General features: G+C 47.9%; 1 protein-coding gene across 2 annotated transcripts; it reads right to left on the reverse strand.

The window, feature by feature from the left end:
• ngfra (nerve growth factor receptor a (TNFR superfamily, member 16)) lies at positions 1-27,327 on the reverse strand. Of its 2 annotated transcripts, none has more exons than XM_023829246.2 (6): positions 26,944-27,327; positions 22,837-22,978; positions 15,585-15,944; positions 8,771-9,002; positions 7,960-8,132; positions 1-4,402 (listed from the first exon to the last, which is right to left on the reverse strand). In XM_023829246.2, the coding sequence occupies exons 1-6, from the start codon at positions 27,076-27,078 to the stop codon at positions 4,071-4,073; spliced, it is 1,374 nt and encodes a 457-aa protein (XP_023685014.2). In that variant the 5' UTR covers positions 27,079-27,327; the 3' UTR covers positions 1-4,070. The 2 variants fall into 2 exon arrangements, with proteins under 2 accessions (XP_023685014.2, XP_023685013.2); XM_023829245.2 differs by having other exon boundaries at positions 7,960-8,138.

A 27,327-nucleotide genomic window follows, 5' to 3' on the forward strand; every position in this document is an offset into this window, starting at 1 on the left:
TCATTGTCATTTTACGTTTTAATTTTTCAGTGGTTAACTGTGCATCTCTTGTCATTTTACATTAGGATAATACATAATTCATTATTCCTAAGCCTAGGTACAGAGAACATTCCTTTTCAAATCTTTTATTCCCAGAGCTCTGAATACCAGTCAACCCTCACTCCTCCCCCCAGAACAGTGTGGGGGGTGGGGGGGGGTGGTTAGGGGTGGCACAGTGATGCCTATAAACTATCCTCAGGGGAAGGGCTGTAAGACAAACTTCATACATAAAGTCACATAGACACAATGCTTCAGGCCTGTAGGGCACAGTTGCACAGGTATGTTTTACACAGGGCTACAGGCCTGTAGGACACAGTTGCACAGGTATGTTTTACACAGGGCTACAGGCCTGTACAGTAGGACACAGTTGCACAGGTATGTTTTACACAGGGCTACAGGCCTGTAGGGCACAGTCACACGGGTAAATTTTATACAGACCTACAGGCCTGTAGAGCACAGTCACACACGTATGTTTTACACAGGGCTACAGGCCTGTAGAGCACAGTCACACACGTATGTTTTACACAGGGCTACAGGCCTGTAGGGCACAGTTGCACAGGTATGTTTTACAAAGGGCTACAAGCCAGTAGGGCACAGTCACACGGGTAAATTTTATACAGACCTACAGGCCTGTAGAGCACAGTCACACACGTATGTTTTACACAGGGCTACAGGCCTGTAGAGCACAGTCACACACGTATGTTTTACACAGGGCTACAGGCCTGTAGAGCACAGTCACACACGTATGTTTTACACAGGGCTACAGGCCTGTAGAGCACAGTTGCACGGGTATGTTTTACTCAGGGCTACAGGCCAGTAGGGCACAGTCACACAGGTAAATTTTACACAGAGCTACAGGCCTGTAGAGCACAGTCATACAGGTATGTTTTACACAGGGCTACAGGCCAGTAAGGCACACTCACACAGGTAGGTTTTACATAGGGTTACAGACCTGTAGAGCACAGTCACACACATACATTTTACACAGGGCTGCAGGCCAGTAGAGCACAGTCACATAGGATGTAGAGCAGAATGCTACATTCCTGTATAGCAGGTGCTAGATGTATTCACTATGCTGCCAAACGGAACTGCATCCAGCAGAGTCATGTGACACCTGACCTTTTGCCCGAAGATGCCTTCTGCCCTAACTTGACATTCTGTTCCCCATGACAATCCCTAAACTGCTCCCTCCGCATCGGTCTGTCCCCTGGAACGGAGCGCAGCGAGCTCAAGCGCTAATACTGCTGTGGAAGAAGATGGGAAAGGCAAATATGTTCTATTTTCCATCGATGACACTCGAGTTACCAAACAATTACATATATTAATGGACAGAAGAGGATAAAAATGTTAGTAATAGGACACTGCAAAACAGATGTTGTGACGACGGGTCCATGTAGTTGCCGGGGGAAACGGTGCAGTGAGACTAGGAGAAAGGCATCAGGCAGTTTGGCCGTTTGAAAGCTATGACAGTACCAGTGACAGTGGCGGCAGTGGGCCAACCGGAAGAGCGTGCCCTCCGCTCGCCGCAGAGGATTCTGGGTGATTGAAGCTGTGTTTTATGGGAGTGTGAAATTGCTGTTACACGTCCTGAGAGGCATGGGGGGGGGAGGGGGGGCATTTGTCGGCATTTGACCCTAGAGCACCAGTAAGGCTATGGCTCGGTCAACATTGTACAGGAAGGTGTCCTACATCTTCAACAAGCAAACCTCAACAAAAAAACAGATTTATCAAAAAAAAAATAAAACAAAAACACTGAAGAAGAGCTGACACAAATACCAGGCACTTGTTTAGGTATTATGTGCTTCAGAATATATACGTATTTACACTAATAAGTGCTATAAATCAGTCTTGTAGAATAACCATTTTAAAAAGTATGCTATAATCGAAATAAAGCCGTAACAAAGTAAAAAATATATATATAAAATCAAACACGACAGACAAGTATTCCAAATAAAGAGCTCATTTGGGGTATTTCCATATATACAGGGGTGTGTATGCAGTGTTTGGAAATTTACTGTCTTGTAGATCCTCACAATGAATATGTCGTGTCGTACATCCACACCACTCCACAGCCACCGGGAACATTCCAGGGAATTAACGGCATTGACACGCTGCGCGGACGCGAGGAGTCCCAGATCGTGGCGAGAGAGCAGCTGTGACCAGCATCTGAGGACATGCTGATGGATTCCGGCATGCTGGTACACAGGCAGCACGAGGAAAAAGGCTTTTGCAAAAATGCACCGTTACATCCCGCTTTCAGTATCCATTTCCTACCATCAGGGGGCGCTGATGACAGCATGCTATGGCCTCCTGGTATATAGCACACCACCAAGCTTCTCCTAATGGGCCTGAGTCAGTCAGACTACTGCGGCAGAGTGCTTCTGCCCTCGGTGTCAGTTTCCTAAGCGTAACGACTGACACCATGCCAAATCTGGAGTCTCCTTGACCCTCTCAGCTTCCCGGTTCTCCGTACAGGCACGACAAAGCGCTAGAGCACACACACACGCATGCACACACAACAAACCCTGAGAAATAAGTCCTGGATCCCAACCTGATTTTTGAGCATAATGGCAAAGTCTCAGTGTGATAACTGTGAAAATGTGTAGTACATTTGACTTACATTTGACTAATCCTAACCGTAACCCTAACCCATTTTCTTTATAAAGTCGGTCCTGTATACAGAAAATACTCTTATTCTAAACCTCTAAACTCTGTAATGGTGCTGAGAAATGCTGCTTGCTGTAATATGCAAGACAAATATGCTCTGTGTGCAGTATTCCTGGGACAAAGCCAGCCCCACCTGTCTGTTAAGATTATATTAAGATTTATCTGTTTCGGTAGTCATGCAACATCTGGTAAATCCCTAAAATGGTTTAAGTGTAACAGTGCAAGAGTGAAACGGTATATTTTCAGTACGTCTAACGGGAATCTTTGTGGAATACTTCTGGTTTCGAGTCTTTTACGATTGCACACGTGTCCGCATTTGTCGGGACGTGCTCTGGGTCACTCTCTGCAGGCTCAGCTGCCCTCAGCTCTGCTGACACAAACCATTCTCTGCATCCAGCCATCCTTGAAGAACTGGGTACCACAGCATGGTTTACTTCAATGTTTTGCATATTCAACCCATAAAACCCTGGAAAACTGCAGAATACTGAAAAGCATTGGTCTATAAATGGGAGAGATTTGCGTTGATGGCCTTCAAGATACAAATACCTTCAAGAATCCCCCAAGATCCCATGATCCAATCCATTCCAAGATCCTACCTCTCAGAGACAGTTGAGACCATCAAATGTGGCACAACTGTGATTGACAGCGGTTGGAATGCTACATGTGTAGATTATAGCGTCAACCCTGCCTTTGTGGTTCGACAAGAGCTAACCTAATACCCCTCTTAGAATACATCAGTTTGCAAAATGTGGCTAATGAGGAGCTTTTTGGTTTATGTCACGAGAAAAAAAAAAGATACAAACATCAGATGTAGCAACTAGACACACAAGTTGTACAATAAAATTAATTTGTCCATTAAGAAGATCCGTTAAGGAAGGGGAGCATTTTCTAGTGGTTGGGGCTTATAAGGGAAATGGGGTGAGAAAACAGGCCACCTCAAAGCGCAGAAGAAGTAAACAAAAGGTCATGTGGCCCAGTTTGACCCACGCTGATGGAAGCCTGGCTGTTGATTATGGAAGGGGTTGGAAGTGAGGGACGTTTGGGATTGTAGGTACAGTCAGTGCCATCGGAGATGGGTTCTTTGGAGGACAAGCTACTTGCTAGAGTAGGGATGGTGGAGAATGTTGGGAAAGAACCCCAATTATGGCTGATGCTATGGCAGCGAGGGGGGTTGAGGCCCATGTTGTGTCCGGGGAAGACTGCAAATGGCGCCAATGGACACAATCTCTGAGCGGGCGAACAGTTGTTCACGATGAACCGTTGACCTGTCTTTGAAACAATTTGCAGGAATTGAAGAGAAATGACATGTTAAGCTACATCCTCCATCAATGAAACGTCTTCTGGAAGCCAAAGCAGATAACGTCTCACACGGCTGAGGTAGCAGAAGGGTCTGCATCGGGGTGGAGACTGAGCCCCTGGGCGATGTCCCCGCGGTCCATCTTACGCAAGGCGGCACACAGGGCCTCCAAACTGGCGCTGTCCATCCCGGCCCAGTGGGAGAGCAGGGCCCGCACTGGCCTCTCCTCCTGGCCGAAGGCGGCGATGTGCTCCTCCTGGTAGCCGAGGAGGCTCGCCAGACTGCGCCAGTCCGTCTCGTCGTCCGTCCCGTCACCCCCGCCACCCCCCAGGAGCTGCTCAAGCTCCTCGCTCTTGTGGGGGGGCAAGGCAAAGCCGGGGCTCCCGTCGACCATCACCACTGAAGAAAGAGGGTGTTAGTGGTGAGTTATATAGGTAACATACGTCCTATTGTTAAGTCATCAGGTATTAGTCAGTGGGGTGCTTAACAACAACAAAAAGTGTAGAATTCGGTGGAGGGGTTTAAAACCTTATATTCAGATAAAAGTAGGTCAAAGTATCTACTTCATCTCTAGAGATGCTTTTTTTTTTATCAGATTTTAGCACAGATATTTTTTTTTTCTATCTGAGCAACTTAGGCTAGTTTCTGAAATCAATTTGGGGACTCCAGAGGCTCCATCTACAACCAGTAAACAATCAGTCTCCTGGCCCATAGAAACGGCACCAAAAGGAACCAAAAGAAGTCAGAGGAGAATGGGAGGGAGGGGTAGGGGACTGGGTCCATAGGCCCCGTGAGCCCGAATTGCCCGACTGAAGTCATTACTTAAGCAAGAAGACAAACGAGCCGTTTCCCACCGAGCCAATCTGTTGTCAATTGAGAAACACCATGGGAACGGTGCTGGAATGCAGCAGCTCTAGCGGAGGAGCGATTCCCAGCCCTGCCTTTGCTCATTTATAAGCATGTTTTTTGTGTTTCTTCTTTCATTCTACAAGCCAGCCGGTGCAAGAATGCAGTGGTTTGCGAAAGGCGATTCGGTGTCGCCGTCCACTCTCTCGTTTGCATGCCGTTAATCACGCCGGTCAGACTCTTCGTGAAAGTCACTCATGATGTTTCACGCCATCACGCTACATTCTGTTCGCCATCTCCAGACCGCCCCGGTGGCTAGAAAAGGTGGCTTTTGCGTTACTCTTCGTTCCTGAGCCTGATGTCCATCCTGCACGTCCGTCCAGGCTTATTTATTTAATAAGTGGCTAGTTTTACACAGTGGAGTTAATGCAGGATACGGAAAGTGAAAATCCAAAGCCACGGCCAAGCAACGATTATGATTGGTCGACATGACGAATGAGTTCTGTGGTGCATTGTGGGATAACAGTTTATTTACGGAAGTTTACATTTACAAAATTGAATAAAAACACGACTATGAGTGTCTGCGTGGAAAGTAATGACTCACTGTTATTAACTGCTATTGCACAAACAATACTTTTTATAAAGTATTTTTAGTATCCTAATAGCGTTTGGTGTACTATATTCCTTCTAATGAGAATCTGCAGACTATCATTGGAAACATGATTGCTTGACCTCTGCTTCTCGTCTCAGTCATTGCAGAGACGCATCATCAATAGTAAGGTCTCATATAGCTAGTTTGCATTATGGCTGAACCGCACAGAATCATCAGCTCATTATGGAATCACTTCATTATTCAGAACTCCTGGGACCGGCTCCAGGCTCTCGGCGCCCCAGGACTGGATAAGTGGCTACGGAATACGGGTAGTTAGATGAACGTACTACATAAATTTCAGGTTAATAGCAGGCTATGTTAAATGGGGCTGGATTTTAAGGTCTGGAATAAAATCACTGTCACGGCAGGTTAGTCTTTTATGATTGTTTGAGCCTAAGTCCCGGTGCACCAAATTTGGAGCAGGCACTCGGCCATAAGGCCCTCCTCCAAACCGGTTCTTCAAGGCCTGCCTTAAGCTGTTCTTAGTGGGGTGTGAGTGGATGTCTCTCCCTTTTGCTCGAGGCTCTTCGAAAATATTTTTGTGCTGTTTTTTTCCAGGATTTGAGAAAAAAAAACAAAAAAAAAACAAGATAACGATGGAATTGATAAGGGCAGAGTGGCTTGTTTTAGTTGATCCCGCTGAGAACGCCCCTGTCCCCCCGGGGCACCGACCTCTGTCGCCAGACACGCAGAGGAATTTGCTTTCACACTAACCTGAGGCCTCAAGATCCTACACTTTGCTGATGGAGAAAGTCAACATGTTAGTGCTGTGACTAAACAGGTGACTTCCACAGTCCTGGTCACCTTGCAGGGTACGTATAGCAAACAGATTCTCTGTCCCACTGAGAAAGCAACAAAGCAGCAGGTTTTGTAAACTATTCAGAAGTGTTTCGAACTGGGGGGCCATTGCTGGCCATCCCTTGCCCACACATGAACCCAGGAGGCAAATTTCAGCAAATGCAAATTTGCAAGAACTTGCCTCGCCTTGTCGTGTTCACATGAGTGTCCCATAAGGGCGGCATGCCCCACCAAAACAAGACACGACTCAGTCGCTATTTAAGGCTTGGGGGGGATCGGGTTTGCCGTGACTGAGCTATTTATTATTTGGGTCTGCCAAGCCTGTGTATGATAAACCTTCTTGATGCAACAGCCCAAAGATGACTTAAATGGCGTGGAAGAGACAAGCCTTTTAGTTTTGAGCGCCCAGCCTTGCTCTGCTGGAAAGATTACAGATAGAGCACATGATCTGGCAAGCTTGGAGACCATACCCTGCATTTGTTTATTTTCCCACCGTCACAGAACAGCATCACAGAAACACCTACTGCAAGGGCAATACGTTTAGCGTGTGCCGCTAACGATTTGAGCCATTAAGGGGTGATTTATCACACCTGTTTATGCCCTGCAGACGTGTTTAAGATGACAGGGAGTGCACTCGAACATTAGCAGGATGCTCTTTGCATGTCCAGCAGTGCTTAATGCGTCGTCCAGAAGCAGATGGCACCAATGCCATAAGCATCCATCCGAACGCACCCGCTGAACCCTGTTTACTTGGTTTACATGAGCATGTCGTGTTTGTGCTTGATCACCGAAGCACCTGCTAACAAGGCCCTGAGGGCAGCCAGTGGATTTCAGCGAGGCGGGCCAATGAGATCGCACCGCTTGTCGGGGTAGAACACTAAGAGGGAGCCGAACAATGGCAGAGAGTTGGGTGAATGAGCTGGTTCTCGTCACACGCGGCGAATTCTGAACTGCTGCCAGCCGGACTCTAAATCGTTAGGATTAAAAAGAAAGGGGGGGGGGGGTGGGAATGAGAATTCCCAGCCCTGCCCCTAACTGATGGGCGGAAAAGCCAGCAGGAGAGAGAGGGAGGGACTGGGTCACGGATGAACTGAAGGCACACGGGAGGAGGAGGCGGGAGCAAGGGTAGGTGGTTTCTCAACATCGTACACAAAAGAGGAACGGGCGTCGAGAGTCCTCATGTCACGATTCCCAGAGAAACCCTTATTTATGGCACCTATAGAATGCTAATGCATTTTGGCACCTACAGAATGCTAATGCATTTTGGCACTTATAGAACGCTCATGCTAATGCATTTACGTCACTTATAGAACGCTAATGCTAATGCATTTACGGCAAGTATAGAATGCTAATGTTAATGCATTTATGGCACTTGCAGAAGGCACCCATCTCCTGCAAAATGGCTGGGAAAAGACTTCCCGGCATTCCCGATTCCCCCAAAACAGACCTTAGCTATTTCTGTTAAAAGCTGCTATGGAGGTTCCCTCACACAGCACACAACGCCCCCCCCCCCCCTTCATAATCCGGAGTTCTGCCTGTCGTTGTCAGTTATGTGAGCGGGGTAGTTGCTATGGCCGTACAGATCGTATTCAGGACCTCTGAGGTAACAGAGCCTGTAAAAGGTGACGGTGGTGCGGGGGGGCAGGCTATGCTGGCCCACCTGTGTGCGGCAGCCCCTGGGTGGGGGTCTGCGCCTGCTGCTGCTGCTCCTGCAGACTCTGGCTGTCCACGGAGATGCCACTGTCACTGTGGAGCTTCTCGCCCTCGGCGGACGCCGTCTGGCTCACGCTGCGGTTGCTGGCCGCCTGTTTGTTCTGCTTGCAGCTGTTCCACCTGTGCCTCCCGTTGTTGTCAGGGAGAAGGAAGACGGCCATCACCGCACAAGTCAGATTCGGGTTCAGCTAGTCCATTAGGACAGTGGTTCCGAGACATCTTGGACCAAGTACCACATAGATCACAGTAACCTAGATCACAGTTACAAATTGCCACAGTCTTCTCACACATCACTTAGAGGCACTCAGAGTACCACTGTCATTCTACTGTCCTGAATCCTAACCCTCACAAACCATGATTTAATGTGCAGCACATTAGCAGGATAAGGCGAAGTGTAAAAACTCGGCTTGATCGGTGTTGGGATTCAAAACCAAAAACTAAAATGGCATCTGGAAGGAAACCTTGTCAACTCATGAGAGGTTTGTGCTTTTTGTCTATGGGAGGGAAACCCACCATCTATCACCCAACCACTGATGCTCCATGTGAGTACCTCATAGTTCCTGCCTCCATCTCTCTCATTCCATTGGTCATGCTAATTGTAAATCCTTCTGTCCTTCTACCATGGCTCCCTTTACCCTCGTAAATGACCCTCCCCCTTAGACAGACCCTCTGCTCACATACCTCTGCGAACCTTGAACCTTTGCTCCCCTAAGCCCTACTCCCTGGCACAAGCCAAGCTTTCCCGCTCATAGCCTCACCTCTTGAAGACGATGAAGGCCACCAAGCCCACGACCACAGCGGCCAGGATGGAGCAGTAGATGGGGATGAGGTTCTCGCTCAGGCCATGGTGGACGACCCGCGGGGAACTGGGGTTCCCCACTGTGGTAGTGTCGGTGGGGGAGAGGATGTCGGTGTCTTCAGGGGCATCGGTGAAGGAGGGCAAAATCGAGTCCACCGAAGGCAGAGGTGAAAATGTCTCGATGCTGGGTTCTGTAGAAATAGATGTAATGGAAGAGGAACCATTGGTGTGATTCACAAGCTTGCCAGGGTCTTTCTACTTTCTCTGGCTGTGCCTTTCTTAACCGGGAATTAATGATAATTAATGACCTCCTAAGCTGCAGAACTTCCCTCTATGCTCAGCATGAAGGGCTGAAGACAACATAATGATATGGCTTTCAACAGCTCTCAGCTGTAAAATGTCATGGGCTTGGGCCCCAGTTCCCAAAATACCTCCTACTGTACTTTAGTTCTGTAATTATTAGGCCTGTTGACTATCTCTCACTATCTTCCTGGGCTTGTTTCATGGAGATGCTATAGAATCCCATTCATGGATGTCTGCTGTTGGTACTGCTGCCAAGCTCATAAGCCCCAGGCATGGGGGGAACTAATTGGTAATAAGAGTTTTATATTGGGGGGGATAAGGCTTAATAATAATAATAATAATAATGAAATACAAAGGTCTATTTATTGGAGGGATGAATGATTCCAAATTAAACACTAGGGAGGGGGGTACACATCACCCCCAGCTCTCTATACTACACAGGCATCATTAAGGATGCAGTGATGAACAGTTATGGAAAAAATTACCCACAAATAATTTAATACAAACTGCTAAAACTTTATTAATAAAAGCCTGATTTATATTCACATTTTTTTCTTTTTTTTTCAAGCTGAGATTTATGAAGGCAAACAGTCTAGTGGACACGAGTTTCTGCACATCCTCAGTTCAGACGTGTCCCTGCCACCCATGGCCACAGGAAGTCACCCCCTTGATGATGATGTCACATGAGTAGGCAGTTTGAGGTGCATAATGCCCTTTACACCCCCCCATTCAATTGCCCTTTTTTTTTTTAGAAAATTTGCCATCACTATGACAAATCAGTATGACGGAATGACTCAACAGTCAGCTGACATCTCAGTCCAAGAATGAGCCCCCATTAAACCCCCTCCCCACCAAGAAGGTCAAGCCACCCCCGGCGCCGTCAGCATTTCGGCCACACGTGTGACGGCCAATCACCCGTGGTGGTGCTAAACCCCCCCTGAGGCGCCCTGCTTGTAGTGACAGTGGGGAGATAATCGATCCCCTGCGGTCTGTAAAGTCCCGGCACAGAGAGCGGTGCGGGGGGGGTGAAAGGTCCCGCCATCGGCCAGGCCTCGGGGCCGGGAAGTGGCCTGGTGTTGCTCCAGCGACGCCAGGCAAAGGGAGCTTTGTCTCAAAGTGACGCGTGAAAGACGGTGGCATAAAGGCCCCTTTCATGCGGTGTGGGGGGCACAGCTAAATCCCCAATTATTACAGCCGGTTTCTAATATTATATCTAATGTACGGTGGAAGTACATTAGAAAGAAAAATCCCATTTATACCAGCACCTCTGTCTGCCTCTCTCTGTCCTCCCCTCCGCCCACCCCCAATTCCGGCTCAAGAAGAGGCTGATTCTTTGTGTCCCTTGGGGGGGGTGGGTCTTGAGCGGAAGTGGAACCACAATGTGCCCTGATTAGCAGGAGTAATTACACTGCAACAAAGAGAAAAGGGACTTATAAAGAGACCCCCCCTCTCCCACTGAAATGGCAAGGGGGGAGCCCACTAGAGTTGTGATCAACGGGCCAGACCAGGCGGCCTGCACTCCGCGCATGTTTCAGTCTGTCAAAGTCATTTATCCCACCAGCTTCTCATCATGAAAGCTATTTTTCACTCCAGAACTCCCAACAGAAAAGGATCTTATTTCTTTAGAAATCAGGCCTGGCTAGCATGTTGATCAGGGCATTACCTTCAGTGGGTGCCTCTGCATGTGCACATCTGTCTGTGCGTGCATGTGTCTACGTGTGTGCACATCTGTCTGTGCGTGCATGTGTCTCCGTGTGTGCACATCTGTCTGCGTGTGTGCCACTGTATGTGCACATCTGTCTGTGCGAACATGTGTCTCCGTGTTTGCATCTGTCTGTGCGTGTGCCTTGGCGTGTACACACCTGTCTGCACATGTGTGCGCACATCTGTCTATGCATGCATGTGTGCACACCATTCTGTGCATGCATCTGTCTTTGTGTGCGCACATCTGTTTGCGCATGCATGTGCCTCCGTGTGTGCACATCCATGTGCATGTATATGCCTTCGCGTGTGCACATCTGTTTGCATGCATGCATGTGCCTCTGCATCTGTCTACAGATGTGTGTCTCTGAGTGCACACATCTGTCTGCAGGTACGTGTGCTTCTGCGTGTGCACATCTGTCTGCACGTGCATGTGCCTCTGCGTGTGCACATCTGTCTGCACGTGCATGTGCCTCTGCGTGTGTGTGTGTGTGTGTTGGCTGTGGCTGGCACAAGTGTTAATTGGCTACCAAAAGAGAAACAGACATTTGGCACATAGTGAGAAACCCTAAACACCCCCCTCCCAAAAAAAAACTCTGTTGTTTAACAGATGTCGTATTTTTTTAATCTGGGGTCTGGCCTTCTTCAGACCTTCACCTCATCTGAACAGGAACAGCAACATGCTTCTGCTAATCCTAGAAAGTGGGAGTTGGGGCCCCGGCCTGATCTCAAACACGGGGCCCCTCACACGTCAGTCATGAGAAAAGGGCGTCTCCGCGTGTTTAGAGATGGAGTCCGTGTGTATTTACACGAAGACGGGGACCAGCACCGTCAGCATTGAGACGTAAAGTGGGTGTTGACCATAGACCATTGGGTCTGCATGGTACTCTATGTAGGTATTAATATAGTGTCATAAATGAAGGTGTGAATTCCACCATGCGGTCAAGCTTTATTGGGCATGTGCGGCATGGGGACGTGGCGTGGCGTGGCGTGGCAGGGCGGGTTAGGTTGCTGGCCTGAATACCCGAGTCGGCAGAGTCATTCACCATCAGGCCCCTGAGCAAGACCCTAACCTGCAACTGTTTCAGAGTCTGTCTGTCCTTGCTTTCTAAAAAAAAAAAAAAAAAAAGTCTCTGGTAAATAAATAAAAATCAGAAATGCACTGCAGGAATTGGGGTGGGGGGGGGCTATGTGGTATCAGCTGTACCTCGACAGATAACCCTGGTGAAGATTCAGGCTTGGATGTAGGCCATGGAAACTTGGGCCCCATCCACCCTCTCAGACCCGCCAGCTCCAGTGTGGAAGAAGGTGATGGGGGCGTGGTCTGGGATGCTAACCTAAGCCCTGGGGGGGGGGGCTGGTTGCATGTAAGCGGGTGCCCTCTCTGGCAGGGGACAGCCACCCTGCAGAGGTCACAGGAAGTAACAGAATCCCTGCGGCGGGAATCGATCTGCCACAACCCCCCCCCCACCCCTGCCGTGACTGCATCCGCAGAGCCTTTCCTCCTGTCCCCAACCCCCCTCCCCCCCCCCCGCACTCTGTAGCGGACATGCAGCCTGGAGGTAGCGCCTTTCAGCATGGCGCTCACACCCCCCTTTCCGGATGCATCCGGCCAGCGGAGGTAAAACAGGAAGCGGGGGCTTATAAGCGGCCGAGTGACGCCACAGTTCCTGCGGGGAGCCAGCAGAGGGCCTGACGGCTTCAGCGATTGCACTGCGACGGCGGATGCACTGCGACGGCGGATGCACTGCGACGGCGGATGCACTGCGACGGCGGATGCACACGGGCGCAGTGCTTTGGAAAAAGCCCCAGAATCAGATCTGCAGTTTTTGTTTTCCCCAGTACATACCGTGTAAATCTGGGGCGGGCTTAGAGCTTGAAATATTTCACGTGCCTAGAGCTTTGAGAGGTGTTTGGAAGCCAGCAGCTGCTCTCTGTTTACGCCATGACGCCCCCCCCCCCCCCCCCAAAGACGAAGGGGCGCTGAAACTACGGGGCTTCACTGGGCAAGAAGGTGTCCGATTGAGATTTAAGCAGCTTGGGCCTGGAGGCTTTGAGATCTGGGTGCTGATAGGGCGTCTTTTATTGGGGGGGGCATGACACAAGCTTCATTTCAGGATTAGTCAGCTTTCAGCCTTTAGGGCAGAGTGAAGCAGTCCTTTGATCGGGGGGCTTCTGTCCGCAGACGGGGAATCCAAAGCTTGCGGACCCAAAAGACCCCCCCCCCCCCCTCCCCCGCTGAGTCACAGGCACAGCAATGTGGGCGGTCGGAAAAGGTCAGCGTCGACACGTTTCTTCACGTGGGCATCGTTTTTCACAAGAGACTCACCAGTGAGGTCGCTGGTTTGAATCCCATGACCGGCACAGTGGCATCATCCTTGGACCCTTGAACCAAGTCTTTAACCCTTAGCTGCTCAAGGGACTGTCTGGCCCTGCAGTTGTATGTCACCTTTGATGAAACTATCTGCTAAATAAAAGTAAATGTATTCCCATTGTGTACAGAGGGGAGAAAAGCCTTGATATCAAATCCCAGGAAGGTTTCTGCTGTTATACCCTTACATCAAATCACCTCTACTCATCTGGCTGTACAAACCAGTTAAATTGTAATCAACGTCAGCTGCCTACATGAGATAAAGCATTTGGAATCACTGGTGTGGGCTCTGGTCTCGTGACTGACCACTTGCGACATGCGACTCAGAAGTGCTCAGTTAAAACCTTTCCTCCCTTCCTTCCTGGTGCCCGTCTGGCAATCTGGGGCCGCCATGACGGACAGATAAGGTACAGTGCTCAAAGACGCGTTAACTCCTCTCGCTAAGGACTCCTTTTCAAACTCCGGTGCCCTGAAAGTAAAGACTTCCTGGCCGTGTTTAAATGACACCTAAATATATGCCCGCCATCTGGAGCTCCGGGTTCAAGCTGCCGGAACCAGTGTGAGCAGACCTCAGGTTTCCTTCCCGGTGACTGTCCAGCAAATTAAACAGAAAATCGCTAACCTTGGGACGGCGTTCACTTTCATTTCTCAAACTCGACACTCCCGGCGCTGTGCAAACTCCGTTTCAGCCGGCGCTTCCTCCCTCCTCTGGCCCCATTCCCAAAAGCTGGAGCCCCGGGCCAGGCAGAAGGAGGACCAGAACCGGGCCCTGCCTGCCAGAACCCCCCTAATTACATTATGCGAGGATTTTGCACTACATCTAGTCATTTGAGAAACGACTTCCTGTTTCTCATTTATTACAAGACCCTCGCTGTGTCCTTGCCAATGTACTGTATGGGACTTATTTCTTTGTTCTCTTTTTGATTGGCCAGAGTATGAAGCCCCCAGTTAATTTAAGTGGTGGATATGAAACCATCGGAGAGCCTCCGAGGTTTGGCACCAAGTGGATTTTCTCTGTGGCTTCGTAGAAAAGCCTCGTGTCACTCAGGCCGTCCGGCCTGCTAGATGCGACATTCTGACCCCTGACCTCCGGCATGTGACTCCGATCAGTTTGGCTATTGGCTACCCACTGGCGGGGGATCAGTGCTGTAGATCTGCAACATTCACAGGTAAAAGGAGACATTCTCAGAAATGAAGGTCTCTCTTTTATGCGCGTTAATTAATAATACAGAGTCAGAAGAACACTGGCCCTCTGCTCGCTGTCACGGCAACCAGAGCTCATCTCCCAGTAACCGAGGGTCTCTCCCATGTGGATTACGCTTGGCCGGGTCTTTATCGCTATTGCGGAAGTACGGCGATTCAAACCGACAACGTGTGAGGGAAGGTTCGGACCAACGCTGACCCTCCCCGCAGCTGTAACCTGACGTTTAATTAAGATCCGCCGACCGTACACGACGGCACGTGAAGGCAAGCGGCCGGCAGGAAGTGGACCAGCCCCCTGGCGTCTCTTCCTTCACATCCCTGGTGGTCTCCTAACCAACAGCTGCGCCGAGCTCAAGCCGCAAGGAAAGGCGAGGCCTGCTGGACCACATGGACCAAAACGTTTGTGGAGGTCTGGAGGTATGGGGAGGTCTAGCCCCGCGGCCCTTTTAGCACTAGCCGTGTTCTTCCATGTAGATCATAGGACAGTCTGCAGTTTAACACCCCCAGCGTAATGTTCGTTGTGCTCAGATGCGGATAGACAAACTGCTGTCTCTGCATGACCCATAGTGTCTGATACTGTTTGTTTTCCGTTTCTCGTTGTCGGGTCTAAAACATGGGCTAGTGTTTGGCTCGTTGGCTTAGGCTCGTGCTGGTTTCTTTCTTGAACTAGGCCTTTAACCCGTAATTGCTCCAGGGACAGTCTGACCCTGCTCTCTCTCTCAGTTGAACTGTATAAATGTAATATAATGTGTTTGGGCAACCTGCAATAGATAGCCATCTAGTCCATGGTAGCCCACAGCCTCATACCCTATATTGCTTGGGACAGACTCCAGGCCCTTCAACATCTCTATACTGGTTCTGCTCTTTGAGGAGAGATGGATGTTCATTGGATGATGGCTTACACAGATGGGAAGATTACGATAGACATGATAGAACGTGTATTTCTTAAGCCTTTAAATGTTGAGTCCAAGCAAGGGTGTATATAGGGGCGGGGTCACAAGGGCACTGGCCCCATCTGCAAGCTGATTGGCCCCCAGAATGCCTACTCCCCTGTCACTCACCGATTCAAAACATAAGATTGGCTAATGAAAAGGGTGGTTCCTCTGTATGGATTACGCCCTTCTTACGTCCCCCACCTGATTGTAAGCCCAAGACTATATCCTGGGTCCGAGGCGGTTCCGGACGGAGGACTCACCCTCGTAGCAGACGGTGTCACGCATGGTGGTGCACAACTCCAGCGGCGGTTCGTCGTCACAGATGGTGCAGGGCAGGCAGGGGTCCAGCATGCTCTCCGTCTCGGAAAACGTGTCTTCGGGGCACACCTCGCAGAGGGTGTCGCTGTGGTGATCGCACTGGACCAGCATGCCGTGGCCTGGCAGGCAGCTGGTGCAGTGCTCGCAGCGGCCCGTCGTCTCGTTCATGTAGAAGCCGTAGTTGCAGCCGCAGATGGCGTCGTTGGTGTCCGTGCATGGGGTCAGCATGCGCATCTGGCCCTCGCACTCCGTGCATGACCTGCACGGCTCGCTCAGGCTGTACTTGTCCGAGAAAGTCTCACCTAGTGGGGAGATGCAGAACATGACATAAATACCCCGCCCCCTTAACAGCTGTCACCAAAAAGCAATCATAACAAGGTGAAGTTAAATTCTCAAATGTGATTGGTCAGAAGGATGCAAATAAATTTTCTATAACATCACACCTAGTCCCAGCCTGACAAATCACAGTTACTAATCAAAACGTGATTATAATTCCAACTAATGTTACTTAAAATTCCAGACGTACAACACAATTTAAAACTAACGGAATTGTTTCATCATTAGCAGCAGAAAGTACTTGCGTTTTTGGTTCGTAAATGTGGGAATACTGCCTTCAGGTACAAACATGTACGGCAAATGTGTGGTAGCTATGGTACGATGGGTTTAATGCATGCCAAGCCACGCATTACATGTTTGTAAACGCATTCTGCTGCAGGTTGGGTGGTTCGATGCATCTGTAGCTGTGCATTTAAAAACATATAATCCACGGCGTGTTGTGCATCAACCCTTATTTACAGGAACTTCTGCTTAAAGCCAAATTACATTCACATCCACACAGCAGAAATACCTTGAGCGAAATTCACACCGCATCTCGTTCAAATCAGAATTGGGCAACTATAAGTAAATGATTAGCCATCATATCATCGTGGTGTAAAGTGGTCATTTGCGAAAACGGGTTTCTGTGACTTTAAAAGGGGGGGGGGGGGGAGGGGGAACTTCTGTGATGATGGCAACAGCTTCTGCGGACAATGAAACCACAGGGATGTGGGACGGTGACCTACAGAGATGGTGCAGCTTGAACCTATTAGATATATCTTTCTTAAACTCTTACGCCTGTTCCAGCTACTTTGCTGGGTGAATCGGACTGTAAAAATTTAGCCATAAAAAATTACGAGAAAAAGGTACATAAGAACTCAGCCAAGAAGGGGAAGCAATTTGTAACCCCCAGGGACAGTCACTTAAAGAAATGAATCAGGTATATCCCTGCCGCTATTTTAGAGAAATGTCTTCCAGTTTAAACAGGCTGAGAGCACCTGGGTATGGCTGTATAAGGGAAAGAAAACGTCAAACTATATAAATAATACAGCAAAAGCTATTTCAAAGGATGCTGTCCACCTCACTGCAGAACAAGCCTTTGATATGATCTGTTCTTATGGGATTATGTTGAGATATAATTGGAAGCACAGTAAATTATGCAGAAGTATTTCTTCCATGAGATCTGCTGGTGGAAAAGAGTGGGGGGGGGGGCAGGAGCGCAGGAAGGGAACGCGATGCTAAAATACCATCCCGCAGCGTGGATCAGCCTGTGATGCGCAGGGCGTCCTGGAAACCAGACCCAAAAGGATGGGGGGGGGGGTCACTATAGCGGCAGTTGCCACATTGTTTTACGGCTGTTGGGAGTTTCCTTGATGCCGGAAATGTTGTGCACTTAACACGTTCTGTACTTCGAGGCAGGGGGCGGGGTTGTTTTTAAATGGAGACGTGTTGTAATCGCCTCCCCCCCGCCCCCACTGAAAGAGATACGGTCCTGTCAGAGGCAGTACCGTGTAAGTGGGTTGGCAATGGATTTGAGGTGTCCGCAATCACCTGATCACATGGCATCTGTGAATATTTCCCTGGAAGAACTCCCCGGCATGCATTCCACAGCGGGCGACACGTTAGCGTGCCTGAACGTGACCGGCGGCTCCCGTGTGCGGCGAGGGCACGTGTCAGGAGAGAGGGGGGCCACAGCGTGAATGTGTCACTCCATTCCAACACGCACCCCCATCCCCGCCACCCATCCACAAAAACATGCCCCTGTGCATTTCTGTCCAAAACCCATCACCACAATGCGTCGCATTAATAATGCACGTCGATGCATCCATCAGGCCTGCCCCGGGCTGCGCCTGTCATTTTACGATCTGCGCATTACAGGCCGAGTGCTTTGGGGGGGGGGGTTCCTTGGAGGTGTCTTAACACTTACAGGCCCGTTTCAATCGGTCTTCCTTATGCCGGCCGAGTATCGTGTCATGAATAGGTGTTGCTTTGGAAGGACCTAACTCCATGCGTCTTATTTAACGGGAGAGGAGGCTCTCATGTCTGTTTGAAAGGTGCTTTGGAAATTAAACAGGGTTTCTCCTGCTTTGAGGGTTTCAGGTCTCCTGAGAGTCCAAAGCAAGCAGGCCGGATTTGGCGTGTAAACGTTCTTTTCTTGCGTGTAAGTGCTCCTTTCCGGTGTGTAGGCTCACCACGTGCTGCTGGATCTCCCGCTCGCTCATCTGGCCGGCGGACTAAGCCAAGGTAATTTTAAGCACGCCAGGACATAACTTTAACAAGATGCTAAAATGCTCCTGTCCTTGGTTAAATTTGTCAGTTAATAAGAACATAAACGTGACTGACAACACCGTGCTGCTCGGTTAGTAGCGGGTGGTCACACATTGTTGGCGACAAAGGGGGGTCAGAAAGCTAGGTGGGTATGAACATTGAGAAGGAGAGATGTGATGAGTCATTAGGGTTGGTGATGGGCTGGTATGGCAAGCTAGTGAAATTATGCAATACAGCCTTTCTCTTTTTTTTAGACTAATTACGGTGGTGGTTTATTCCATGACAAAAGGCTTGCCAGCGTGTATAACATGACTGTGCAATGAACGCTGAACGCCAGCCAAGACCGCGAAAGCCAGGAACATATGTTTATCAAAAATACAGGAACTGAATATACTCGCTGGAATGGGAGAAGCGTGTTCTGTGTCCTTTTCCGAGGGTTTCATCCACCTATTTTCCTCTGTCTCTTACAGACACACGGACCCATGACTGTCTTAGAAGAGCTGGAATTATGAGGCTTCAAAGATTCAGTTCATGGAGATGAATCATTATCATCACTATTAAACCATAATAGTGGTAAGCTTCATTTGGCCCTGGCACTCAGGGAAGGAATTTAAGTTGGCCAGTAAGTCTATTTATTTGAATAGGGTTTTTACTTAATCTCCTATTCAAGCTCTGGAATTTCCCAGTGTTTTTTTTTCACTACTGGTCAGTCATCCATTGGCCGGCCGATAACCAGTCAAATCCTGGGAAAGCACTGCTTATGGTGCATTAAGAGGAAGGCTTCTCTTAACGCGCCACACAACATCCACACTGTTCCGGGGCAGCTATGTTAGCGGGTATCCATGCGTTAGGTCACTTGCACCTATGATCGGAAGGTTATTGGTTCATATCCTAGTCAGCAGAGTGATGTCACCGCCAGCATTTAAACAAGTCCTTTAAAACACAAATACACCAGGGACTGGACTTTTTCAACTGTATGTCACTTTGGATAAAAGTATCTGTTAAATAACTGAAATGTAAATGTGACACATGTGGCACGTAAAAAGAACATCTAACCACAAAGAGAAGCTCTTTGATTCTTGTACACAAACACGAAAATGCTGCTCCATGTGGTTGAACAGCATTATGTTTATGGGTCACATATGGTCTTACGTTAAAAAAAAAAAAAAAAAAAAGCGTAAAATTGAGAACTTAGCCATGGACCTCGGTTAGAGTCCTTCCGGGTTCTTTGTAGTTTTGACCGAAAGTGCTTTGCTAGGGGATGTTTTGCGGTAGGACAATCTGACCAAATCTGCTGTCAGGATCTCAGACCGCCGGGTCCAGATTTGTTGGGTTTTTTTTTTGTGTGGGCGGCAAGGAGGAGTTGTGTCATCCCAAGCTGGGCATGATTGCGAAAAATCTGCGGATTTCCGGTACTTGTTTGAGCAGCGCGTCGTAAAAGCACAGTGGATGTTTTACGACGAGATGAAAGAGCGCATATGTGACTTTTCCATGGGTGTGTGCAGCCAGGTATGGTCGGTCGTGCGAGTGAAAGAGAGAGAGAGGGTTTTTCATTCCTTCGGTGTTGTGACCCTGATCAGCAGCAGACGCCAGCAGATGCCGATAGCAGCTAGACACTTGAGCCGCATCGCACGTGTGCGTCGTCACTATACGCATCGTCACTATACGCGTCGTCACTATACGCGTCAGCAGGACAATGCATGCATTCAGCACTGCGTCTGTCGAGCCGCGAAGCCACGCGGCAACTTGGCTGTGAATGCGGACAAGCTGTTACTGATTTGGGGAAAGTTTAGCAGAACCAAATGGTAATCGAGAAAAACTGGGATTCCCTCCTTTCTGTCAAACAGTGAGCATTTAGGCTTCTCCTCTAGAGAACAATGAGCCAAACAGTTTTTTTTGCTGGTGTTTACTCCCCCCTTTCAGTTCACTTTAAGCTGGAGTGCAGGGGTTCTTAACCTGGGGTCCGTGGACCCCCCCAAGCAGTCCGTCAATGGGTCTTAGGGGGTCGGATTAAATATGAACAATTATGTTCACTGTCTAAGCAAATGAGAAAAAGTAAAAAAAAATATATTAATTGCATGCAAAATATGTGCTTATGTGCACTTGTAATTGAAAGTTTGCAGGTTCGAACCCCCGACCAGCAAGGCACCACTGAGGTACCCTGAGCGAGGTACCCCCCCCCCCCCCAAGCACTGCTCCCCGGGTGCTGAATTAGCTGCCCCCTGCTATGTCACGACGTCCTTATGGGTTAAATGCAGAGGACACATTTCATTGTTGTGCACTGTGTGCTGTGGTGTGTCAACAATGACAACTGATCACTAAATTCACTAAATAAAATTTTCGGGAGGGGGTCCGTAGCTTTCACCAGATTCAAAAAGGGGTCCCTTACTCAAAAAAAGGTTAGGGACCACTGCTAAAGTGTATTAACAGTTTTAGGTGTGAATGTGTGTGAGAATGGTGTGAGAGTGTGTGTGTGAATGGTGTGAGAGTGTGTGTGTGAATGGCATGAGAGTGTGTGTGTGAATGGTGTTAGAGTGTGTGTGTGAATGGTGTTAGAGTGTGTGTGTGAATGGTGTGAGAGTGTGTGTGAGAATGGTGTGAGAGTGTGTGTGTGAATGGTGTTAGAGTGTGTGTGTGTGAGAATGGTGTGAGAGTGTGTGTGTGTGAATGGTGTGAGAGTGTGTGTGTGAATGGCATGAGAGTGTGTGTGTGAATGGTGTGAGAGTGTGTGTGTGAATGGTGTTAGAGTGTGTGTGTGAATGGTGTGAGAGTGTGTGTGTGAATGGTGTGAGAGTGTGTGTGAGAATGGTGTGAGAGTGTGTGTGTGAATGGTGTGAGAGTGTGTGTGTGAATGGTGTTAGAGTGTGTGTGTGTGAATGGTGTGAGAGTGTGTGTGTGAATGGTGTGAGAGTGTGTGTGTGAATGGTGTGAGAGTGTGTGTGAATGGTGTGAGAGTGCACCCTGCAATGGGTTGGTGCCCCATACTGCGTTGTTTCCTGCTTTGCACCCATAGCCTCTGGAACAGGCTCTGGGTCCCTCGCCACCCTGAAGAGGTCAAGCGGTTTCAGAAAATGGATGGACGGATGGATATTAATAGTTTAAACTTCATTGTCACCTGGTCATCCAGGTTAATATTTAATGGTGACATTAACGTGTCACTCGACGTCGTAATTAGGTGTGTGTGCCTCACCTTTTCTTCTTTAGCTCGTTACGATAACCTCAAAAATAGTCAGGAGATGCCAGATATGCAAGCCTTAGACAGCAGTTAAAATTACACTGTAATAGTTTTGCCTTTTTAAAGGGATTTGCTTAAAAATTAAGGTATTCTAACTTCTGCTGTTTTTTGTTTAGCTCCTAGGTAACCTAGGTGTTGATCATCTGACTGCACCCAGTCCTCAGGTATAAGCCTCCTTAGACAGCGTAACTAGAACATTCATTTTTATTAATGCCGGCGTGCTTTGACATTTCTCAGTGAGTTGCGGGAAATTATTTCTATGTACTGAGCAACAGCTCAAATTAAGAAATACCTCACAGGGTTGATAAGTGTTAAGGAAAGTCCCTTTTTTGTATATCTTTAACTACTTTTAAATATTTTTCATATTCATAACACTTAAACCCTCTACAATGACACTTGAGCTGTTCATAATTATATTCGTTCCAGTTGCTGTGACCATCAATAATTGTCTTTTTTTTTCTTTTCAAATCCGTAATTTACTTTCAGATTCTGCGTCATGCCATTATGTGTGGAGCAGATATACCGTTGGTGTGAACTGCTGAACATTAGGCCCAAATTAACAGATGCCTTGATTATGACATCACAAACATGCCTTGATTATGACATCACAAACATGCCTTGATTATGACATCACAAACATGCCTTGATTATGACATCACAAAGGTGGTGGATCTGGCGCTCTGACACCCACTGTGGGCGGGCCTATGGCAAGCTCTCAGTCTCTGCCAAAGTTCATATTTGTCACTTTATTGGTTCCTGACGCAAGACATCAGACAGTAATTGAAGGCGCTTGGTAAGCCCACCCACTGTGGGCTCTGAAGCTTCGTCGCCCCCCCTATTCTGCAACCGAGTGTGCTTAGCAGATACGATCAGACATTTAATGATGCTGACAGGCAGTGCTGCAGGCCTGAGGGAGCGGAGAAGCATTTGAGAAATTTTTCCCCAGGGAAGAGAGAGAGAGAGTGAGAGTGAGAGACAGACCAGTGAGTGTGCGTTTGGTCCACATCTGCCCCAATGATGAAGCATTTCAGCAACTGACAGATCCCTGAATTCCTCACGACCACCTTCAGATGCCGCGGATATCGCAGAGAAGATTACTAGGAAATATTTATAGTCTTATAGTTTAAAAAGGTGTATTTAAAAATACCACAAACAAAGGTTTTTTGTGGCTTTCAGAAAAATAAATATGGGTTATATGAAGGTGTGATTTTATGTTGTTATGGTAATGATAGACCGCCGTAACAGCACTTAAGTAAGGTATTTGCATGCATCAGGACTCTGTGCATGTGAGGTTACTGTTGTAGTATGTCTTGACTCGCTCGGCATGCTGGGATGGGGACGGCCCCCAGCGGGGGATCTCCCTGGCCGGTACTCACTGTCCAAACACACTGTGCAGATGGTCTGCTTCGATCCACAAGGTTGCTGCACGCCCTCCCCAGGTGGGCACTCCAAGCAGCACTCCCCACTCGAGGTGTACTGCCCGGACTCGCAGTGCTCCTTTGCCGCTAGCGCCCCCACCTGTCACGGGACACAAGGGAGGGGGGTGAGATCGCTGGCACGTGGTGGCAACGCCTATGCTGTCGGGTACTGGCAGGTGCTGAAAGTACCATGGCTGTTATCTAAGCGTCACAGGTTCGAATCCCAAAGTGAGCAGTCTATACAAAACCACTTTCTCAAAAATGTGCTTCGCTTTCGATAAAAGTCTCTGTTAAACGAAGGAAACTCCGCAGAGCTTAATTCCCACATTACCAAATACTCTGATTCTTTAAATATTCAGGCTTCGGTTAAAGAAGTCTCTAGACCAGTGATTTGCAACCTAGTTCTCGGGGAGCCCAGACAGTCCATGTTTTCGCTCCTCCCCAACTTCCTAGTGGTAGCAAAAATGTGGACTGTCTGGGAGTCCCCATGGACTGGGTTGGCAAACACCTCTGCACACTGAAGCGCACGTTTAAGCACAAGGCACAGGGGTGTGCAGCCTTTTACACGAGCAGTGGATCGCATCAGCCTGCCCTGCTGTCCTTAATGGATGACTGGTCAGGCTCTGCGGTCAGGACTCTAATAGCTCAGCTCTCCTTGGAGCAGCGCAGGATCTCCGTGGCCGTGCCTGCGTCTGTTACCCCGTAAGCTGATCCCGAGGCCACCCACAGACCTCCCGACGGGCCGCTTAGTCTCCCCTGCCCAAGAGCCACCTTCCGCGGGCAATGCGCGGCTCTCACTCAACATATCGCTGCCGTTTTCGTTTCCTGCTCTACTCTGGGTAAAAAACACTGGAGAAGGTGCCTTCAGTTCAGGGAGAATGAAAGCTCACCCAAGTCTCCATCAAGCCATTGTCAGGACTTGTCCTCCTCTCACTTGACCCCAACATAATGGTTTTGAACCTTGTATTTTTTTTAAATCGGCACTGCCCTACATTCGGGACATAAATCACCACACACCTAGTGGTGTGAGCTTTAGTGGTAACATACATCTTCTCTTTCATGCCCTGGGATATGTACCTCACTTAACCTTCACGAGATTTCATCTTCTCCCTGGGAGTTCACGGCCCCTCAGACCATCTAGCCATCTGGTCCCAGTGCTTCCAGTCTGGCCATCATCATTCCAGCATCCCACGCTACCCTTCCAGGTTATTTCCCGGGTGAGATTATATCTTCGACACATGGGCCAACTGGAACACCAACGTGCAATATTTCATGTACTGAATACCTAAGCTCAACCATTCCCCCTGCCTGTCTCCAGACGACATTTTATACTGGGTTTAACAGCCATGAAAACCAAAAACTCTATCTACTTCCAGGGTTCCCAACTTTTTCAACTCGAGACTAGTCTGCATGTAACAATTCTATTACATTGTAAATCGCCTGTAGGGTTTGCAAACTACCCCAACGCTTTTGATGTAGCTAATATTAGTTTCATAGCGTAATAATGTAGATTTGCTGTAAGATTTCTTGCGTGAGTCTGAAAGCGTGAGTGTCGCATCAGATGTGTGAGAGTTGGCAACCCTGCATTTCAGGTGGGATGTTTACTGTGCAATCGTTAAATTTACCACATCCAGGTTTCCGTACCAGCCGGAAAATGCACACTGAGTCGCAATATCCGTCACAAGCATTTTGCTTACTGTATAACTAAAATACATTAGTGCATCACTCGTAGATAATGACTTTTTAGTGCTGCTGAGCTGTACTGCTTCTAATTTCTCCACCAAACCCACTGCATGTTTGTTAATTAAGTGTTGCTAGCTTGTAAAAGACGCGCACGTCCGAGCTGCATACCCCTTTTGTAAATGACAGTTTCAAATGTTGTTAAGTTTCGTACGCCCTTCCGTGTTCTTAAACTATAATGAAAAGCGCTATAGTTACACGTGCAGTGCGCGCTGTGCGTCATATACGGTAATCTGCACAAAAACAGCTTTAAAAGAAAAAAGCGAGCTCCTCAGCCCCTCTTTGTACCTATTATTACACGCGTTATTCGGCCGCCGGTGAGGGCGTAGTCAGAACTTGATCTGGTAATGTGTAAATTAATGTGTAGAGGAAAAACAAGAACTGATTTCCCCAAACCTGCAGCGTTATTACGTGCATGCTACCGATTAATCTACTAGTAGGCAGCTCAACGCCTGTCAGCGCAGGAAGTAACATGATTTACAGGCAGCGCTCAAAATCCCACGGTAGCTTTGAACTGGCAATGATAAATAAAGTTAAGTAAGTAGTTTTGCTTTTGTTTGCAAGAATAACGAGTCAAAAAAATGAAAACGACATTATTGTCAGAAGTCAAGCCGGGACTTTGCGCGTGTTTTCTACCTGCGCTGCTCTCCGTACAGGTGATCCGCAGCTTTTTTCCTATAGTCAGATACATGCATGGTTACGCTTGACACCCCGACCTCCACCTGTCAGCAGGGTTTATGGGCTACTTTTCGCAAAATAATCCCTGTTAAATAAACGCGTCTGCTCTTGTTAGAACACGGATTGACGGCGTGCTGCCCCGTAGCACAGAGCATTTCTCCCGATCTTATCTATAGACTCGTGGGACCCCTTGCTCATACTGTAGGTGTTTGCTCATATGGGTAAAGCTGTGTGTAAAGACCTGAGTGATGTCTCAAGCAGTAACGTGTGACGTGTTCTCGTGGCTGTAATCTGAAATGATTTGAATAATTTGAACCACAAAACAATTTTAAACAAAATTATATATCCAGGCTCATTGCAAGTTAAGTGCACCGGCCTTTAACAAGTTTAACAAGTGTTGTACAGAAAGAGAAAATATACATTCCGGGCTGAAAAGTCTGTAATAAGAAGCCTATGACATACCGCGGATGGGGGGGGGGGGGGCTGCAGCTGTGAAATTATGATGGGATTAATTGGACCCCAGTGGTGCGTATGCAGCTGTGATTATTTTATTTTACGTCTTAATGTCCCTATGGGCCGCCTCGGCATTTGAGAATTTGAGATTCTTATGACAGTTGCCAAGTAACAGAATTGACCTGGTATGATTATTATCAGTATTATCATCATCATCATTATTGTTATAATAAGTTATTGAATCATGAACATTCCTGACGTGATCGTTACCGGTACACATCTGTGCGCTTGTATATTACGTTACACATATGCATTACGCTACAGGCAACTCATACTTTTTCTATTAAACGCCCAGTATTCAACACCTAATGCCCTCATTACAAAAATTAGCGGAAGCATTAAACAACCATTCTTTACTAGGTTAGAAATAGCCGAAGGATATAATTGATAAAAAAAGGGCAGCGAAGCTTAGCCTACGTGGTTGTTTGTAATATGGGAATTATTTGCCCTTATTAGGAACCACCGTGAGAGTCACTCCTAAAACGTAAGATCTGTACCAAGGACCTGTCGACAGGCGCGGAGACAAACAGTAATTATACTTTTTATAGGCTACTTCACCGTTTATATCTAAGCCATACGTCAGTCTGCAAAACTATATGATGCTATGTGAAGCCTGAGAAACACATTAGCTTCCCACTGCTATACTACATATAATAACAATAATACATATATACAGGGTAACAAGCACTGATGTAAAATTGTATGATCGCTATTAACACTTGTTTTCTTTTTATTTATTTGATTGACAAACTACTTCCCGACCTAACCCTCACTCCCGACCTGCGCCCGGCACCTGCTCCCTGTACTTTACGTAGCTTATATATGCGAATAACTTACATGATCGCGGCTGCGCGAAACTCTCAAAATTAGGAGGTTTAAAACACGCGAAAAAAATGCTGCAATAATAATAATGGATAGAACGTAAAGTGTATTGGAAGGTTCCTCACTCAGACAGATCCAGTCACTGTCAGTAAACGCCGCGTTAAGTAAAGTAAACAGACTAATCCTATCAAAAACCAGGCGGCGGAGACCCTGGAAATTCATTCCCCCACTACCGAGAAGACAAGATAGATGTCCGATTGGACAGACAGCAAAAAATAAAATAATATACCAGTCACGCGTGTTGATACTCACCGTTCCCAGCAATACCATCATCATCAATGTTCCCATCTTGCCTGTATACAGTATTTTGACTGCTCGTAACCGACGTATAAAAACGAAAATCTGCAAATTGAATCGCTCATATATATCAACATATAGTATATGCATGTATTAGTCACTTCCGTGAGCGTGAAATAATATGTATCGAGCTGTCACGTTATCCACGCGCGATTCTTCATCCCCTCCCGAGTTACAGTAATGTTTCAGCAATCAGCCTAAAACCGAGGTTATTTAGTCCTCGCGCTCCGGCGCCGCGTGGGACATTTGCAGGGCAAAACGCAGGTTGCTGTGCCGCGTCTCCCTGCGCTGCCAAACTGTACCGAGGAGAGAGACACGCACGTTGATATGAGGTCAAAG

The sequence above is a fragment of the Paramormyrops kingsleyae genome, chromosome 22 (assembly GCF_048594095.1).
Source record: "Paramormyrops kingsleyae isolate MSU_618 chromosome 22, PKINGS_0.4, whole genome shotgun sequence".
NCBI classification, from domain to species: Eukaryota; Metazoa; Chordata; class Actinopteri; order Osteoglossiformes; family Mormyridae; genus Paramormyrops; species Paramormyrops kingsleyae.

Bases quoted from the DNA above. Each gene is read 5' to 3' on its own strand.
- ngfra (XM_023829245.2), bottom strand. From the start codon at position 27,078: ATGCATATACTATATGTTGATATATATGAGCGATTCAATTTGCAGATT. The intron at 15,945-22,836 runs GTGAGTACCGGC...TCTCCCCACTAG, and splicing joins CTGCACAGTGTGTTTGGACA to GTGAGACTTTCTCGGACAAG. The intron at 4,403-7,959 runs GTGGGCCAGCAT...CTCTTTCTTCAG, and splicing joins CCAGGGGCTGCCGCACACAG to TGGTGATGGTCGACGGGAGC.